Raw genomic sequence first — 19,030 nt, 5'->3', positions numbered from 1 at the left:
AATAAATAAATAATGTTAGCTGTTAGGAAAAAAAAAAATTAGTGAGATGAGGGAACCATTAAAAGATTCTGAGCAAGAAATGACACGATCTGACTTATATTTTTAAAAAATCTTCCTGATTGCTATGCTGAGAATACATTAAAGGGGCAAGTGTTAAACCTGAGTGTAAGAGGCAAGGTTAGAAATAATAGTGACATGGACCAGGGTGGTAGCAGTGCAGGTAGTAAGTAGTAATTAGATTTTATATGTTTTAAAGGTAATGCTAACAAGATTTCCTGACAGCAGGCATCTGGGATGAGAGAAAGGAATAAAGCCTGACTCTAAGGTTTTTGTCTGGTTAAGTTAATTTGTATATTGGAACAGCAAAACGGAGGCCACCCCATTGGCCCAGCCCACGTCAAAAATCTAAACTTAAATCAGCCTGCACAGATGGGAAACACCTCAGTGTCAAGGAAACATAACACCAATCACAATCCTCTAACTCAGTTTTAGCTAGCTAACCTTACCTAAAAAATAGGACCTGCTTACCTTATAAGGAAATCCCTGACCTCCTAGCCAATCATGCCTTATTTCTGTATTGCCTCTTCTAACATTCTATAAAATTCGCTCTTCCCCAAAATCCTTCAGGAAGAGTGCTCCACTGCTTGTTAGGCATTGTACTATTCCAATCCATGGATTATTTTCCCTTGAATAAAGGGAAACTCATTACTAAATTGTTTTAGTTTTGTGACTTGACATGTCCAGGAAGTATGGCATTGCCATCAACTGAAATGGAAAAGACTGTAGATGTAACAGATGTAGATGTAACTGTAGATGTAATGTAAAAGACTGTAGATGTAAAGACTGTAGATGTAGACTGTAGATGTACTGTAGATGTAACAGGTTTAAGAAGGAAAGCTCAGGAGTACAGTTGCAGAGATGTTACATTTGACACATCTATCAAACAGCCATTTGAAGACGTTGAACAGGCAGTTCAATAAGCAAATCTAGAATTTAAAAGAAAGGTCTGACCAGGAAATAAAAATTTGGAAGTCATCAGAGTACAGATGGGTTTTAAAACTTGTTATCAAATGTGATCAATAAGGTAGTAAATATAAATAGAGAAGAGCCAGGCCGGAGTCCTTAGGTATCTAACATTAAGAGTAGGGGGAAAAAAAAAAAAAAGAGTAGGGGAGAATAGTAAGAACTAGGAAAGGAAAGAGAAAGCAACCAAAGAGGTGGCAAGAAAACCAAGAGTGTGGTATTCTGGAAACCAACTAAACAAAGCTGATCAGGAAAGGAGGAGTAATCAACTTTAGCAAATATTACTGATAAATCATGTAAGACAGTGGTCCCCAACCTTTTTGGCACGAGGGACAGGTTTCGTGGAAGACAATTTATCCACGGGGGGAGGGGGGCTGGTTCAGGCAGTAATGCGAGCGATGGGAAGCGATGCGGAGCGGCAGATGAAGCTTCGCTCGCTCGCCCGCCCACCACTCACCTCCTGTTATGCAGCCCGGTTCCTAACAGGCCAAGGTCCGCTAACAGTATGCAGCCAGGGGGTTGGGGACCCCTGATGTGAGACAACCACTGAAATAGCAATATGAGGGTCACTGAGATTTTGTCAATGGCAGGTTTTGTAGGGTGTAAGGACAAAAGCCAGACTGGAGTAGAATTAAGTGGGGGGGGGGGAGTGGGGACTGGAAAAGGTATGCACAACTCTTGGCAGTTTTTGCTATAAAAGGGAACACAGAAGCAGCATGATAACTGATAGGGTGAGAGGGAATCAAAAAAAAAATTTTTTTTTATTGGAGTATAATTCCTTTACAATGTTGTTATTTTCTGCCGTACGGTGAAGTGAATCAGCTATATGTATACATATATCCCCTCCCTCTTGGACCTCCCTCGCCCCCATCCCACCCATCTAGATGGAATACAGTATGTTTGTATACTGATAAGTATGTTCCAAGATATAATACTGATGATGTAGGAGAAAAGAAGGAAACTGTTGGAGAATTTTAAATGCCCTGGACAGGCAAAAGGGAATGGAATCTAATGCACAGATGGAGGAACTGACTATATGCTAAGAGGAGAAGGCAAAGTACGTGCAAAGTATGGTATGTGCAGATGTGGGTAGGAGGGTAGATGTAGAACCACTGTGAGAAGTTCCTTTTTGATTGCTTCAGCTTCTCACTGATATGGAAATAAGGAAAATGCCGTGGAAGATGGGGGAGGAGGTGTCAAAATTTTGAGAGAAAAGATGTGAAACAGACATCTAGGAAAGTGGGAGAATAAATGACTATGGAAGTACAGTGTGACTGGGCTCAATTACAGTTTGTGGTCATGAATTTAAAGTGAAAATAGCATGTGTGTATCTTTTTCTCCTGCAACATTCAACTGCGTAGATGGCACTAAAAGGTGAAGAGGTGGATCCAGGGTTGTGGTTTTCCCCAGTGAAACAAGAGAGGAGCAAAGGAGTCCAAAGTGTATTCCAGGGAGAGACTATAATGATTGAACAAAGAATTTATGCTGGGTAAGGGGAAGAGAAAGGACAACAGGATGATGAAAGAGACCTCTGCTTCCAACCAGGATAGAATAACAGGTGCCAGATTTCTCCTCCTGCTTGAACAACTGGAAAACCAAAGGGGAGTACAGGACAGTGTTTCCCGAGACAAGATAAACAAATGAGGTGAGCCCTACAAATGCCCAAGCATACTGCCTAGAGTTTCCAGGACTGAGCATAAGCAGAGGGACCCCAAACAGCCTGGTGGTTTCACTAAGTTTAGGAGACAAGAGTTCAGAGTTTGGGGAGGCCAAGGTGATGAAAATGCATGGCACAGAGTATCAGAAAAATGGGAATTGCACACACAGGGAGCTCTGGAGATATGTAGAGGACTCCCCTCAAGCCTTTGACTATTAAATATTGACCTGTACATGTGAGTGAGAAAACTATCAGAGACTGGGGAACTAACCATTTGAAAGGAGTAGACAAAACAATCACCAGAGTCCACACAGGGCTAGTAATAGTTCACGTTCTGCCAGCCAGAGTGGAAACACTCCTTAATATGCTAGGCATCTGGCAGACTTCAGAAAGGTATTGCATCTATAATGACAACAAAGTAGCTGTACCTTCGGTGCTGTATGGACCCACTCTAACTTTAAAAGCAAGCTTCAGAAGGATCAAACTGATTCCAAGTAACTTAACTGTGTCACAGCCAAAATATTTAAATATTTAAAGGAAATTTTAAAAATCCAGCCCCTAAAACATAAAACACACGTCTGGCATCCAATCAAAAATTATCAAGCAGGCAAAGAAGCAGGAAAATATAAACTCACCATCAAGAGAAAAACCAAACAATGGAAACTGACCCAGAAATGACGTAGATGATAGTTTTAGTAGACAATGATGTTGAACTAGCTATTATGAATACACTCCACACATTTAAGAAAATAGCAGAAAGCATGAACATCATAGAAACAAAAGTTGTTTAAAAACAAGTACCAGGGAGGGATAAATTAGGAGTTCAGGATTAACACATACACATTACTATAAATAAAACAGATAACCAACAAGGACCTACTTTATAGTACAGGGAATTATACTCAATATTTTGTAATAACCTATAAGGGAAAAGAATCTGGAAAAGAATATATATATATATGTAAGTATAACTGAATCACTGTGCTGTACACCTGAAACTAAAGCAACACTGCAAATCAACTATATGTCAATAAATAAATAAAATTAAAAATAAGAAGAATATCAGTGAGCTGTAAGACAACATCAAATGATCTCATCTACATATAACCGGAATCTTGGGATTCAGAGAATATTTGAAGAAATAAAGGCTAAAATGTTTCCTGATTTGGTGAAAACTATAAACCCACAGATTTAAGACATTAAACAATGAGGCAGAATCAATGAGTTGGAGACCATAGTGGAGCTGGATGATCAGAATGAGAGCACTAGAATGAGTTAGAAAAACAGGAGAGGGTAATCAGAGTAGGATGCTTGAAATTGCAATGATAAAAAATTTCTGATTATATTTTTGCTTAATCATTCCACTGCAAGACTTTCTACTATTTCTTTCATTACAAATATACGGCATTTGGCTAATTCGGGGTTATAGAAACCAATAAATTTTGTACATGTGATAAATGTGGTACAAAGAGCATTTCCTTTTATCTTCAAATAGTTTCCTTTACATTTCCAAGGGTAGTTCAAACATTTGAGATCTGTGAAAAAATATGAGTTCAGCTATTTATACCCTCTATTATTTAACTTCAGTATAGATCACTCCATCACTTTGATCATTTTACCTTATAACATCTGATTGCTAATTATGTGTCAGGTTCTATTCTAAATATATACCTACAAATATTAACTTATTTAATCTTTACAATTACCCTATGTGTTAGGTGACATTATTATCATTTTAGAGGTGAAAAAACTGTACACTGTAATTAGGTTAGGTTACTTCCCTAAGGTTACAAGCAGTAAGTGGCAGAGCAAGGGGTCAAATCCAAGCAGTTTAGTTCTGTTAGAGCCACATTCTTAAATACTCCCTGGACCTTTCCTGGAAGAGGAATGGTAGGACTTCTAACCTATGGGCCAGATCCAGCCCTTGGCTTCACCTCATCAGGCTTATAAACTGAAGGAAAAAAAAAATCTATGATTATAAAAATTTAGTGGCAATTATCTAGAAGCCATAAGGTGGAAGCATCACTACATAAAAGACGTATTTCTCTTTAAACATAGTGGGGGAGTGGGAGGACACATTTTTCCACTGAAATGAAAAATTTCACATTCCACTTCCCTTTAAAACTTTTAGTTTCTTTTGACCCATAAATGGGGAGTCAAAAAAAAAAAAGCTTTTAGGTTTCTTTTATAGAGGTAAAAAAATTTTTTTTAACAAATTCTGACAATGCTTGTACTTTTAAAAACCCAAACAACTAATTTTAAGGAGAAAAAAATAACTACTAATGAAAGAGTTTGAACTTATTTTGGGGGGGGGGATTCTTAATCATTCATTACTACACTTATTCATTCAACAAACATCTGACTACCTGCTGTACATGAAGAATTATGCTAGTCATTGGGACACATAAATGAAAGGTCCTCAAGTAATTCACTTTCCAGTATAGTATTTCTTAAATTGTGGATAATGGACATGTGCTTGTTCTGCCTGTTGGATAATACAACATGGCTCTCAGATTTCTTTTTTTTTTTTTTTAATTTTTGGTTGTGTTGGGTCTTCGTTTTCCTGTGCAAGGGCTTTCTCCAGCTGCGGCAAGCGGGGGCCACTCTTCATCACGGTGCGCGGGCTTCCCACTATCACGGCCTCTCTTGTTGCGGAGCACAGGTTCCAGACGCGCAGGCTCAGTAACTGTGGCTCACGGGCCTAGTTGCTCCGCGGCATGTGGGATCTTCCCAGACCAGGGTCCGAACCCGTGTCCCCTGCATTGGCAGGCAGACTCTCAACCACTGCGCCACCAGGGAAGCCCGGCTCTCAGATTTCTGACTTGAATGAATGGCTGGTGGAATCACTGACCACAGAAAAAAATGCCAGGGGAATAATGCATTTGAGCTGGATGGTTTATAAGAGGTGATGCATTTTGGATGTATTGTCCAATAAAAGCAAATGTTCAAGTTATAACTCTTGGGGTTCATTTCTTTTTCCCTGCGTTCTCCCTTCTTCTTTATTTTAAATAAAATAAAAGCTTATCTACTAATGGATTGTTTTTTACTTAATGTAAAACCCCGAGGGCTGAGAGGAAAAAAAAAATCAGTGTAGGAACTTCCCTGGTGGTCCAGTGGTTAAGACTCTAAGCTCCCCATGCAGGGGGCCTGGGCTCGATCCCTGGTCAGGGAACTAGATCCCACATGCATGCTGCAACTAAGAGTCCGCATGCCACAACTAAAAAGATCCCGCATGCCACAACGAAGATCCCACGAGACGCAACTAAGACCCAGCACAGCCAAAATAAATATTAAAAAAAAAAAAAAAAAATCAGTGTAAAGTTTCTCACAAACAATTAGGAGAGGATAAAAACAGTAAAGAAAAATGAAAAGAAAAACAGGGGAACAAAGGTTCAGCTCCCTTTCCCTGCTCTAATCAGTACAAATAAATCAGAATCTCTTAATGTAACATGTTGGTTGCCCAGACCCAAATAAAATACATTCAGCTTTACCTGAAAAATATTCCCTAGTAGAAAAATCAGTTCTAAAACAGTTTTGACAGTAAAGTCCCACAATCTCTTATTTATAGCCCTAGTGGCTGTTTCAAAGAAAAACAAATGTGCTCTAGGAAGAAGGTAAATTACAGAAAAAAATTAATTTTTTGTAATATATTAGAGTGGAGGGAGGTGTTATAGGCCAGTAATGAAAGATGCTATATAGGCCTTCCCTGGTGGCGCAGTGGTTGAGAATCTGCCTGCTAATACAGGGGACACGGGTTCGAGCCCTGGTCTGGGAAGATCCCACATGCCGCGGAGCAGCTGGGTCCGTGAGCCACAACTACTGAGCCTGCGTGTCTGGAACCTGTGCTCCGCAACAAGAAAGGCCACGATAGTGAGAGGCCCGCGCACCGCGATGAAGAGTGGCCCCCGCTTGCCGCAACTAGAGAAAGCCCTCGCACAGAAACGAAGACCCAACACAGCCAAAAATTAATCAATTAATTTAAAAAAAAAGATGCTATATAGATCCTTCTAGAATATATCATTGCTTTAAAAATCTGCACACCTCCCACTGAAATTCAAAAGTGCTTTTTCAAGCAATGAATTCATCTACAACAATTCCATGTTACTTGATCCCAAGAAAGAGTAGATGTATAATTGCTTATGTGTAAATATAAAATTTGGTACTATGTTAAAAAATAGGAGTGCTTAAATAAACACATGAGAAACAGAAAACCCTACTGGCTTGCAAAATGTTTTAAAAGTAATAGAATCATTTTTAAATTACTCACTTACTTTGCAACAATATAATACAAATATTGACATATTAGTTTGCCCTGAAAATGTCCAGAAATCCCTATACTACAGGACAAAACACACCCCATCAAATTGTGGGAACAATATTACTACAATATTTTATAATGATGTCAAATGTTGCATATTTAAAAGGAAACAAAGAATGTAGTTATTACTGCTGTAGGTCTTCTTGCTACATCTTCTTCATGATGACAAAAGTACAAAAAAGTTAAAGGACAAGTTGTAAGCAAGACAAGAAATAATAATACTCACAATTGATAGCAATTATTTTTTGTCACCTGTATTCTTTCATGCCCATGATATTTTACCACGACACAAGGAGTTTAGTTGTTTAAGATTTGTATTTGTTCCTTCTTTGAAGTTCCCAGTCAGGAATTCCCTGGCGGTCCAGTGGTTAGGACTCCAAGCTTCCACTGCAAGGGGCACAGGTTCAATCCCTGGTCGGGGAACTAAGATCCCGCATATCGCTGCACAGTTCCTAGTCTATTGATTATGGATTATATCCAATGATGGCATTCTAATAACTTTCAAAGGGAAACCAATTTGTATATTTTAGGTCTTTGGTGTAAATTATGACGTTGGCTCTTTGAATGTGTGGGTTCCCATAATCTCTACGAGCCACTAGTGCTCCAAGTTATGTGATTTAAAACCACATTTGCAATCCCCATTAACGAAAAGAACCACAAAACTACAGTATATATTTGAATACTGGCAATTCTCAATATGTTCCAGCCACACCACCCTTTTAAAGGTGTTACTCAAATATGCCAAGCTCACCACTGCACCTCAGACCTTTGCCTAGAAAGCAGATCATTTGGGTCTCACTGTCACTGTCACTTCAGAGAGGCCTTCCCAAGCCAACCTAAGAAGAATGTCAATCCCTTTTCCTTTCTGCAGATCCAGGGCCAAGGTCTTGAGCAGGTAGGACAGTTACTTTGATTGCCTATGAGAATGAAATTTTAATTCAGACTAAACAGTAATTTTTTTTATTTTTGGCTGCACCGCTCGGCTTTCAGGATCTTAGTTCCCCAGCCAGGAATCGAACCCGAGCCCCCCGCAGTGGAAGCATGGAGTCCTAACCACTGGACCTCCAGGGAATTCCCTAAACAGTACTTTAAAAAAAAAAAAAACAGAAAGCTATGGGATCTGGCTGAAATGTCATCAAATAGCAGGGAAGGAAAATTCAACAGAACATAATTGAAAGCTGTATTTAGGGGAAAAAATTATTTTCTGCTGTAAATAAGTAAAATAGTGGCACCATCTTCTGAGCACTCTTTTTTTTTTTTTTTTTTGAGTGTCTGCACAGTGTAGGAGCTCAGTAAACTACTGTTTGTTTGTTTTAAACTTGAATTTTCCGTGTGTTACAACTATTTACATAGCATTTACACTGTATTTCTTTATTTATTATTTATGGCTGTGTTGGGTCTTCGTTTCTGTGCGAGGGCTTTCTCTAGTTGTGGCGAGCAGGGGCCACTCTTCATCGCGGTGCGCGGGCCTCTCACTATCGCGGCCTCTCTTGCTGCGGAGCACAGGCTCCAGACGCACAGGCTCAGTAGTTGTGGCTCACGGACCCAGCTGCTCCGCGGCATGTGGGATCCTCCCAGACCAGGGCTCGAACCCATGTCCCCTGCATTGGCAGGCAGATTCCCAACCACTGCGCCACCAGGGAAGCCCTCTGAGCACTCTTTTTTTTTTTTTAATTAATTAATTTATTTATTTATTTTTGGCTGTGTTGGGTCTTCGTTTCTGTGCGAGGGCTTTCTCCAGTTGTGGCAAGCGGGGGCCACTCTTCATCGCGGTGCGCGGGCCTCTCACTGTCGCGGCCTCTCCCGTTGTGGAGCACAGGCTCCAGACGCGCAGGCTCAGTAGTTGTGGCTCACGGGCCTAGCCGCTGCGCGGCATGTGGGATCCTCCCGGCCCAGGGCACGAACCCGTGTGCCCTGCATTGGCAGGCGGATTCCCAACCACTGCGCCACCAGGGAAGCCCCCTGAGCACTCTTGATTATACTGTTTTCATCACAGACCTCATTACTATAAAAACTTCCCAATGTGTTAACTTATTTCTTTGGTGTTAGTATTTATGCATTAGAATATAAGCTCCAAACACTAGGGACCTTGTCTGTCTTATTCACTGCTGTATCACTGACACTTAGAATAGGATTCAGCAGAGTGGATACTAATGTATCTGTGGAATGAACAAGCCCAGTTATACAGATCAAATATCCTTGATGTTACTTACCTCTATGTACTCCATGCATAATGACCAACGATTTAACCTGAGCTGTAACCTGTTTACTTGTTTACAGAGCCTATCAGCCACCAATTTACTCTATTACTATACCAAGGCAAGAGCCATGACTTTCTGTGATACAACGTAGGTTCACTAGGACCCTAACAAAATACCTAATAAGAAACACCTGTCTGTCTCTCTTTTCCACCCTCCTTCTCTGTCCACCAGATGGATGCCTAGTGTCCTCTTGAAACCCTATTGCAGTCTGAAATTCCTCTCTTCTAATCCATTGATAAATGACTGATCTCTAAAGTGTATCTTAAACTGGCACTTCCTGTTAGTAGCTTTAATTAACATATATCACCTCCAGATTATGGTAACTGCTCACTCATTTATATTTTCACAGAACATGAAAGATTTTCACATTTATATTTATCACAGTTTTATAGTAAGTGATGATTTAGTCCTCTATTCCCACTCCCACCTCTAGTGATGGCCAATACACACACCCTTGAATTGGTTTTCTCCCTCGGCTGTGAGTGTCAAATGTAACCAGGTCTCTAGGACAGGCCAGTGGAGTGAAGGAAGGTGGCCTTAAGGATCACATTCCTCTTAGATGTCCATTCAAAAGGGCAATTTCCATCAACCCAATGAAAAGTTAGGTTCTAAATAAGGCTCTCATTTATGTTTAAATAGACATTAAAAAGAATTATCCAGTTGTGTATCTTAACCACATTCACTGACACTATTCAAATCTTGGTATCACATCCATATTCTTTGCCAAGAATGTTCTACCAAATTTTCCCCTAATCATCACCTACAAAAAGTCTACCCATTCTTCAAAATCCAGCTCCAATGCTTTCTCCATAAAACTTTCCTTGATCATCCCACCAGAAGTGATCTCCTATGTCGATGAGGGACCAATACAACACATGGTAGCACTCTTAAAATTCTTGCCTTAAAACAAATCATTAGTACTTTTTTATCTCCTTTAGTATCTGGTTAATTCCCAAAGAGCATGGACATTGTTCTGCATTATCTTTGCATCCCAGTGCCTTGCACATGTGTCTGTAAAATTATTTAAATAAAAAATAAATTCTACACACACTTTGAACCACTCCTTTGTATTTCCATTTTCTTTCCTCTCAAAGGGTAAAAAAGTTTCCACTGAAAAAAGTAGTGTCCTTCACATTTCAGTTTTAAGTTTGGATTGCCTTGTGGGTTGTATACCTCTACTCCCCTCTCTCTCTCCCTCTCTAGATCTAATTAGAAGGGAATAAAGGCAGAAAATTCCTCCCTTTAACCAATCAACACTCATTTACTGAGCATCTACAACGCATGCACTAGACTTCTCTTTTCAATCAACTATCACTCATTTTTGGAGCACCTACCATGAGTAATCACTACGCTAAATGGTTAAAGCATCAACGGATTATAAAGTCCCTAAACTAATAGTGCTTACAATCTAGAAAGGTAGTTAGATATATATGGAAACATATCCTGTAACTAATACAGAAGGCAAAATGTTAAGTGCTAGAAGAGATTGATGCAGTGCTATGCCTGTGCAGAGTAAGCAACAATTAAATTCCAAATGACAGCACTAAAAAGAAAGGAGGGGGACTTCCCTGGTGGTTCAGCAGTTAAGACTCTGCGCTCCCAATGCAGGGTGCCCAGGTTCGATCCCTGCTCAGGGAACTAGAGCCCGTATGCTAAAACTAAAGATCCCGCACACGGCAACGGAGATTCTGCATGCCGCAACTAAGACCCAGCACAGCCAAATAAATAAATACATATTAAAAAAAAAAAAAAAGACGACGAAAGCAGGTATCTAGGCTGGGTCTTGATGACTAAATAGGATTTTGACAGGCTAATACTGAGGGGGGGATTCCTGACAGGAGAAACAGCAAACAGGGACTTCCCTGGTGGTCCAGTGATAAAGAATCCGCCTTCTAATGCCGGGGACACGGATTTGATACCTGGTCAGGGAACTAAGATCCCACATGCCACAGGGCGACTAAGCCCGCACACCACAACTACTGAGCTCGCACAAGAGAGCTTGAGTGCCACAACTACAGAGCCTACGTGCCCTGGAGCCCATGCACCACAACTAGAGAGAGAACACCGACACACCGCAACTAGAGAAAAGCCCGCGTGCCCATAAATAAATATTAAAAAAAAAAAAAAAGAAACAGCAAACATAAAAAGTCTTGAAGACTCTGGTATGCAGTAAATCAAGAAGTAACCAGCCAGGTAGAGGGAGGGGTGGGGGTGTGTATGTGTGTGTGTGTGAGAGAGAGAGAGAGAGGAGGGGGGAAGAGGGAGGAGAGAGGTATTAGGGAGAAGACCCAGCTAGAAAGATCTCAAAGAACTTGAACTATCAAAGGTATATGAGCGGGACTTCCCTGGTGGCACAGTGGATAAGACTCCACTCCCAACGCAGGGGGCCCAGGTTCGATCCCTGGTCAGGGAACTAGATCCCACATGCATGCCGCAACTAAGGAGTCCACGTGCTGCAACTAAAGAGCTGGCAAGCTGCAACAAAGGAGCCCTGGAGCCGCAACTAAGGAGCGAGCCTGCCTGCCACAACTTAGACCCGGTGCAACCAAATAAATAAATATTTTTTTAAAAAATGAGCTGGAGGGCTTCCCTGGTGGCGCAGTGGTTGAGAATCTGCCTGCCAATTCAGGGGACACGGGTTCGAGCCCTGGTCTGGGAAGATCCCACATGCCGCGGAGCAACTAGGCCCGTGAGCCACAACTACTGAGCCTGCGCGTCTGGAGCGTGTGCTCCGCAACAAGAGAGGCCGCGATAGTGAGAGGCCCGCGCACCGCGATTAAGAGTGGCCCCCGCTTGCCACAACTAGAGAAAGCCCTCACACAGAAACGAAGACCCAACACAGCCATAAATAAAAATAATAAATAAATTAATTAATTAAAAATGAGCTGGAAAGTGATATGGTCAGCACTGTGTTTTGGTCTAGTCCTCAGATCAGAGTTAAGAGATAAAAATAGTGAAATCATGGGAGTTAAGACTGACCCAGAAAAAAAAAAAGTACAAAGACAGAAAAAGGATGACGATTAAATCCTGAGAAATAATTATACTGGGGAGGAGAGGTGAAAAACACATGAGATTTGAGAGATAGGAAACCAAGGAGAGAATGGCATAAAACCAAAAGGAAGCATTAAGTAGCAAGCACGCAACAATATCAGAATAGAGGATGAATGTATCAGGGGAGAATCTCCTTTGGCAATCAGGAGGTTGCTAGTGATCCTGAGACTGACAGTTTTAATATAATTGGGTGGGGGTACAGGGAGAGCCAAGTCATAATAAATTAAGGAAAAAGGTGAAGAATTATAAAAGAAGCAATTGGGGGCTGCTTTTCTAAGAACTATGACAGTGAACGGAAAAAGAGAAAAGGGCAGAGGTTTGAAGCCAAAGCAGAGTACAGGGTAAGTTTATATGAGGGGGATAGGTGAACTTTCTTATCCTCATAGAAGTGAGAATAAAGGAGACTGAAACAAAATAACAGGGGACATGCTTCTAAGTCCTGGGGGGAAAAAGAAGGCTCAACAAGAACAAGTGGAAGGAGGCAATGTAGCAGGTGCCTTGGAAAAGAGGAGAATATAGGGGAAACTAGAAAAGGTTGTGGTATTATTGACCAAGGAAGTTAAGGGCATTCAAACAGCTGGATAAAGTAATGTGCTAAGAATTAAACAGGGTTAGGCTTAACAAAATAAGATTTCAACAACAGCTATTTGACATAGGATATTCACTTGGAAATGAAGAAAATGTGCACTGAAGGCCTAGATGGTAACGGCAAAAGTAAAGGAACAAGGAGAATTATATGTTAAAACAGCAAAGTTAAAAGTAGTAATACTGAAAGGTTTTTGGTGATATAAACCCCCAAGCAACTGATAATTGCATATGTCAAATTGTACAACACAAATATTTGTATATCCAAAAGATTTCCAAAACCCAGCAATAGCCTACTTACTTTAGTAAATATAATTATTATTACAATCAAATTCCAATATGAAATAAGTAGGTGGTTTTTATCGCATTGTGTTCTGACTTTCAAGTTTCACAGCAAAGTTCTGAACCTTGTTATCTTTCATAAACATATTAGCTATCCCTTCGAACTCTTCATCCACAAATTCAATAAACTTAACTCCAACCAGGTTACTGGTACACAGGAAGAGGACATATTTTTTCAGCAGGACACTAAAGGCCTCCCTTCAGAGAGGGAAAGATCTACCCCTCCATCATTCTTCAGGTACAGCTGTTTACCTGATAATCAAATTCTAACTGTATTCTCATCTAGCCCACATTCCTCCATTTTGACCATAAGACATGATAATTCTGTCAAATATGCTCTGATGAAATCTAACCGAGCAATGTCTAAGGCATTTGTCTAATGAACTAACCTATTAATCCTGTCAAAAAAGGAAATGAGGCTAATTTGGCCACTCCCCAGCCAGCTCTCTCTCTATTCAAGGTACTACCAGACTTGAATTTATTTATTTATTTATTTAAATTGAAGTACAGTTGATTTACAATGTTGCATTCATTTCTACTGTACAGCAAACTGATTCAGTTTTATATATATATATATATATATATATATATATATACACACACACACACATTCTTTTCCATTATGGTTTATCACAGGATATTGAATACAGTTTCCTGTGCTATATAGTAGCACCTTGTTGTTTATCCATTCTCTATATACTAGTTTGCATCTGCTAACCCCAAACTCCCACTCCATTCCTCTCCCACGCTCTCCTCCAGACTTGAATTTAAATGATCCTATGAATTCTGTTAGGATCTCACTGCATTTCTCCCAGAAGACAAACTTCCCCACTTTTTAATTAACTACTTCTAAATGTATAAACACAAGGCAATTCCCCCCCAGCCTCCCACCCCTGCAATGAGGAGAGAAAAAAGAAAAAAAAAAAGGTTTTCTGGCCACTTTGAATACGTAAACTTTTGGTGATACAGATAAAAGAATCAAATGTCTACTTATAATATCCATTTTATTATGTTAGTTGTACATATTTAAAATCACATACTATATAAAATATTTAGAAATTCTTTTTCCCCCTTTTCAACATTCCATTAAATAATTTTGTTGAAAATTTTCCAGTGTATCTTTGGCATCTCTTCACGTTCACTAAAGAGACTGAGTCTTTTACCAGTTTGTCAAAGCATTACCACTTTCCTTTCATTTATAAAAGTTATTTGAGTTACAGGACTGTTTGAATTACGATCTTTTTAACCTAAGTCCTAAGTGCCGATTTCTAGACATTCAGGCAGTTTTTTCATTCTATAGGTAGGTGTGTGCTATAGATGTCGACTCACAATCTCTACAAGGTAACCACTTACTAGTATTGACTGAAGTAGCTTCAGACTTATATCTCCTCCAAACAATCCTTTGTAAGGCTTTGTATGGAGGAGAATAAAGTGACTCGCTCTTTTCTGAGAGAGAAATCTGGGAGGAAAAAAGACCTTGCTTTATATCCAGGTAATCAACAAGTCAAAAATTCACAAAGAATAAGGAATTCAATTACTTCTTAAACACATTTCAATTAATAACATACACTACTGCTTATGTAAATACACGGATGCATTAACAGGAGACTTTCTGAATTAACAAGTTAAAGTTTTCTTTCTGAATTAACACATTAGAGCTTTGTTATACTGTTATAAAAGAAGAGTAGAGAATGGGTTACTCAATTCCCATGAATTTGTTTTCTTAGAGAAGCAGCAGAAATACTTAACTCTAGCAATTTATATGTATTGGGTACTAATTAAGTTCCAGTCACTGTTTTAAGATTTTACATATGTTAACTCAATCTTCATAATGCTCCTATGAAATAGGTGCTATTGATAATTCCACTGTATTGATGAAGAAGGTCAGGCACGGAGAGGTTTAGAAACTTGCCCAAAGTCATACAGCTTCTAAGTGGCAGAAATTCAGTCTAGTTCGAGGTCCCTCCCCCTTTTAAAAGATATATTGCCTCTTAAATTAGTAAAATTAGGTCTACATTTTATGAGACAGTCCCATGTATTAAACAGTTAACAGTGTAGCTAACAGTGTAGTAGTCTAAAGAAGACATGAATGAGGTTACAGTAAATTTTAATATATTTTCTATTCTATTATTTTTTATTATCGATCCACACTGTCTGAAGGCCTAATGATGGGTTTGAGGGAGGAGTAGTTCATCCTTTGTATTTATGTTCCCTGAGCTAATCACCACCCCCATTTCAGTCAATACTTTTAAGGCAAAAGGTTCCTATTACAAAGACAGCATAGCAGAAACTAGTGCCATGTCTTCCTCTTTCTCCTCCAAACTTTTTAACTGATGGTAGAGAATCTGCCTCTCTGGGCCTACATCTCCCCTGCTATCCCAAATACGTAAAACTAAGTTTAACCGTTTTCTTTGATAAGGCAACTATCCTAAGCCATAAAACGATGGTAGTGCTTCCACAGTAATCATCTGGTTGTGTGCTCTAAGGGGGTTGAGGAACAGTTTCCTAAGGAAAAAAGGGTAAAATATGAACTTAAGAAAGGAAGAATAGGAAGGAAGGACTAGCATGCAGATACGGGAGGGAGTGGGGCGACAGGCACTGCTGTCTGACTTGTAATTTCATGCAGGCATAATGAGAACAGAAATTGAGGCGGTCGGGGTCCAGTCATTAAAACCCGTTAGGGAACATTTTCTTGGATTTTCCTTTTACGCGCCTTAGGCTCTCGTTTCAGAATAAACTGAGAGACCCCCAAGAATACTAACTGCCCTATCCTTCAGGACCCGGCACCACCCTTCTTCTGCGGCCCCAGGCCAGAGCTGGTCCCTTGAAAGCACTGCTCCCCTCCAGCCCTCGGCAGGGCCTTTCACACACCGGTCAACCGGCAAGAGGGACGACCCAGGGCCTCTCCACCCCAAGGCCGGAGACCCGCGTTCCGGTCCCCGGCGGCAGCCTCCCTGGCTTCCCTTCCGGTAGGCAACCGCTGAACACTCCCACATTTTGCCGCTAAACCTGGGCCGAGCCATTCGCTAAGTGCTGAACCCGCCACCCCCGGAGTAAAAGCCAAGCTGGACTGACGGTCTTACCTTTAACAGATTAGACGTCGCCATGTTCCTTCAACTTAGACTCTCGCGAGACGGCGCGAGATTTCGTGACGCTCCTTGCCAGGCCACAACTGCAGGCCGGAGTTTCCACCTGGGCTGACTGGGTCACCGGCCCGCAGTGGAGATGTTGGGGGGAGCCGGAGCGGCGTGCCAACAGCGGTGACCTCGTCCCAGGCACCTGGAGCTTCCTCACTTTTTCCCCCTACATGGTCACCGGAGCCTCCCCACACGAAAGAGCTCATGCAAACGCTCAGGAAGATAGCAACGGCGAATGGTGAGAAGGTAACGGGAGCCGACCTGAATTGGAAGAGGAAGCATCGACTACGCGAGCCTCCCCACTCCTTCGGATTAGCCTTTGTGGTTGCACCCGCAGAGGCCACGGGCAACGAACTTAGCCCGGCTTGGGCCCTGCAGCTCTGGTTCGGTGGCCGAGTCACGTGATGCGGCGGGCGGGGCCGCGCTAGGGAGCGAGCGTGGGAGCCTGAAAGCCTCGTGGGCCGGGAGGCTGCGGAGAGTGCGAAAGCACGCCCTCTGCTGGCGGGACTAGACGTATTCACTCATCCCCCGCCTCGGGGGATTCCCGAATGAAATGCCTGTAATAGCTGTCTTCAAGAAGAAAGGGCACATAGAAGGCACCCACTAAATATTTGTTTGCATGAATGAATGAATGTATGCACGAAAGTGTTAACTATTAATATTTCTACTCAGGAGTGCCTGGCACTGAAATAACCTATAAGAGGTTGTTCAGGTAATGAATATAAATCTTGGATTACCTGAAAGCGCATTATCCTAGAATATCCTAAGCCATAAACCCCTAAGCTTTATCCCTTCAGACCTCAAACCACTGGGAGAAGAAAGAGAATATACTGTATATATAGAACCTACAATATATCTAGTATTGTATTATACACGTTTCCAAACTGTGTTGACACATAATATGTTAGAAATAAATAAGAGAAGTACAGAAATAAGAGCTATAGGGTAAAATAAAGCAGGGAAAGGTAATGAAGTTTGCAGGTTTGTTTTTTTTTTTTTTTTTTTTTCTGCATTGGGTCTTCGTTGCTGCGCGCGGGCTTTCTCTAGTTGCGGCGAGCGGGGACTACTTTTCATTGCGGTGCTCAGGCTTCTCATTGCAGTGGCTCCTCTTGTTGCACAGCATGGGATCTAGGCACGTGGGCTTCAGTAGTTGTGGCTCAAGGGCTCTAGAGCGCAGGCTCAGTAGTTGTGGCACACGGGCTTAGTTGCTCCAAGGCATGTGGGATCTTCCCGGACCAGGGATCGAACCATGTCTGTTGCAATGGCAGGCGGATTCTTAACCACTGCACCACTAGGGAAGTCCCTAGTTTGCAGTTTTAAATAGAGGGATCCAAGTAGGTCTCACTGAGAAGATGGCATTTGAGCAAAAAGACTTGAAAGAGATGAGGGAGAAGGCCAGGACATATGCAGGAGAAGAGCATTCCAAATAGGGGGAAACACAGGTGGCAAGTTGCCCAGAGTGTCAGAGGAACAGTAAGAAGGTTGGTATGTTCAGAGCAGAGAGAGTAAGAAGAGCATAAGGGCTTATAGGGCCTCGTGGACCGCAGTAAAGACAGGCTTTTATTCTGAGTGAGATGGGCAGTCATTGCAGGCTTGTGAAGAGGAGAGTGGTATGATCAAACTCCCATTCCAACATGATCATTCTGACTACTGTGTAGTGAATAGAAGGAGAAGGGTAATTTAGAAAGCTTTTGTACTATCTTACTAAATCAGCACAATCATGCTACCTAGTTACCCCACATTTTACAGTGATTTATTAGAGAGTAATCTAGGCATGATTAAACAATGACGTGGTAGAACAAGGATTCAGAGCCACTAGGCCTGTAATGTCCTGCCAGAATGTCAATATAGGGATGACTCTTAGAGGTCATCTTTGTTCTACAGATGGGAAAATGGAGGCTTCTCTTTGGTCAAGGTCACAGCTAGGTCAGAGAAAAGGCCTAGTCCAGAATAAATTTATATAATTATGGTTCCCTTTTCCAGTGAAACTGGGTTGTCTTCAACCCTAGTCCAACTCTATTGCTTAGTTTAAAGTGTAAGTTGATTGAATTATAACCAACTTTATGTACCACAAAAAAAAAGTTAGGTGACAAACTGTGATATAACAGTTGAATTAATTCATAAATTAATGACCCTGCTTAAAGAATCCAATTAAGTATTTAATACTTGTTTGAGTACCTATTATGTACTAGGCACTGGAAATATAGGATTAAATGAGACAGACAAGACCTCTGCCCTCTTGGAGTTTATAGTCTAATAAGGGAGCTAGATATTAAGCATAGTTATACAAACCAAATGTTGCTTAATTGAAGTTGTGGTAAATACTGCAAGGGTAAAATACAACGTGCAGTTCAGAGCATATGGTTTGGAGGGGACTACTATCCTATGATAGTACTATTCCTATGATCATGCTCTGAACTTATGACTACTTTTGAAAACAGTTTCAAATATCCCACTGTCTAACAAGACATTCCTTTCTCCCAACTCGCTTGTTCTGGAAACACCACGGCTACAAAAGTCTGATCTCAAATGAGTTCTTCTTTCCGTTTACCCCACCACTTCCTTGTTACCTATCATCCCCTCCTGTTTTCACTTTCTTCCTCATCCAGTTTAGACTCTATAAACCATCATTATTAAAATGTTTAAATATTTTAAA

At 41.0% G+C, this 19,030-nt stretch overlaps 1 protein-coding gene across 1 annotated transcript in view; it reads right to left on the bottom strand.

Annotated features, from left to right (window-relative positions):
• CUL5 (cullin 5) overlaps positions 1-16,837 on the bottom strand; it is a 99,790-nt gene extending 82,953 nt beyond the window's left edge. The window contains exon 1 of the mRNA XM_036860717.1: positions 16,321-16,837. Coding sequence (XP_036716612.1) covers positions 16,321-16,344 — 24 coding nt within the window. The 5' untranslated portion in view covers positions 16,345-16,837. The remainder of the gene's footprint in view (positions 1-16,320) is intronic.
• Between the last annotated feature and the right edge of the window lie 2,193 nt (positions 16,838-19,030).

This window comes from Balaenoptera musculus, chromosome 8 (assembly GCF_009873245.2).
Source record: "Balaenoptera musculus isolate JJ_BM4_2016_0621 chromosome 8, mBalMus1.pri.v3, whole genome shotgun sequence".
NCBI lineage: Eukaryota > Metazoa > Chordata > Mammalia > Artiodactyla > Balaenopteridae > Balaenoptera > Balaenoptera musculus.
Note: the sequence above shows the minus strand (reverse complement) of the source record. Positions and strands in the feature narration are given on the sequence as shown.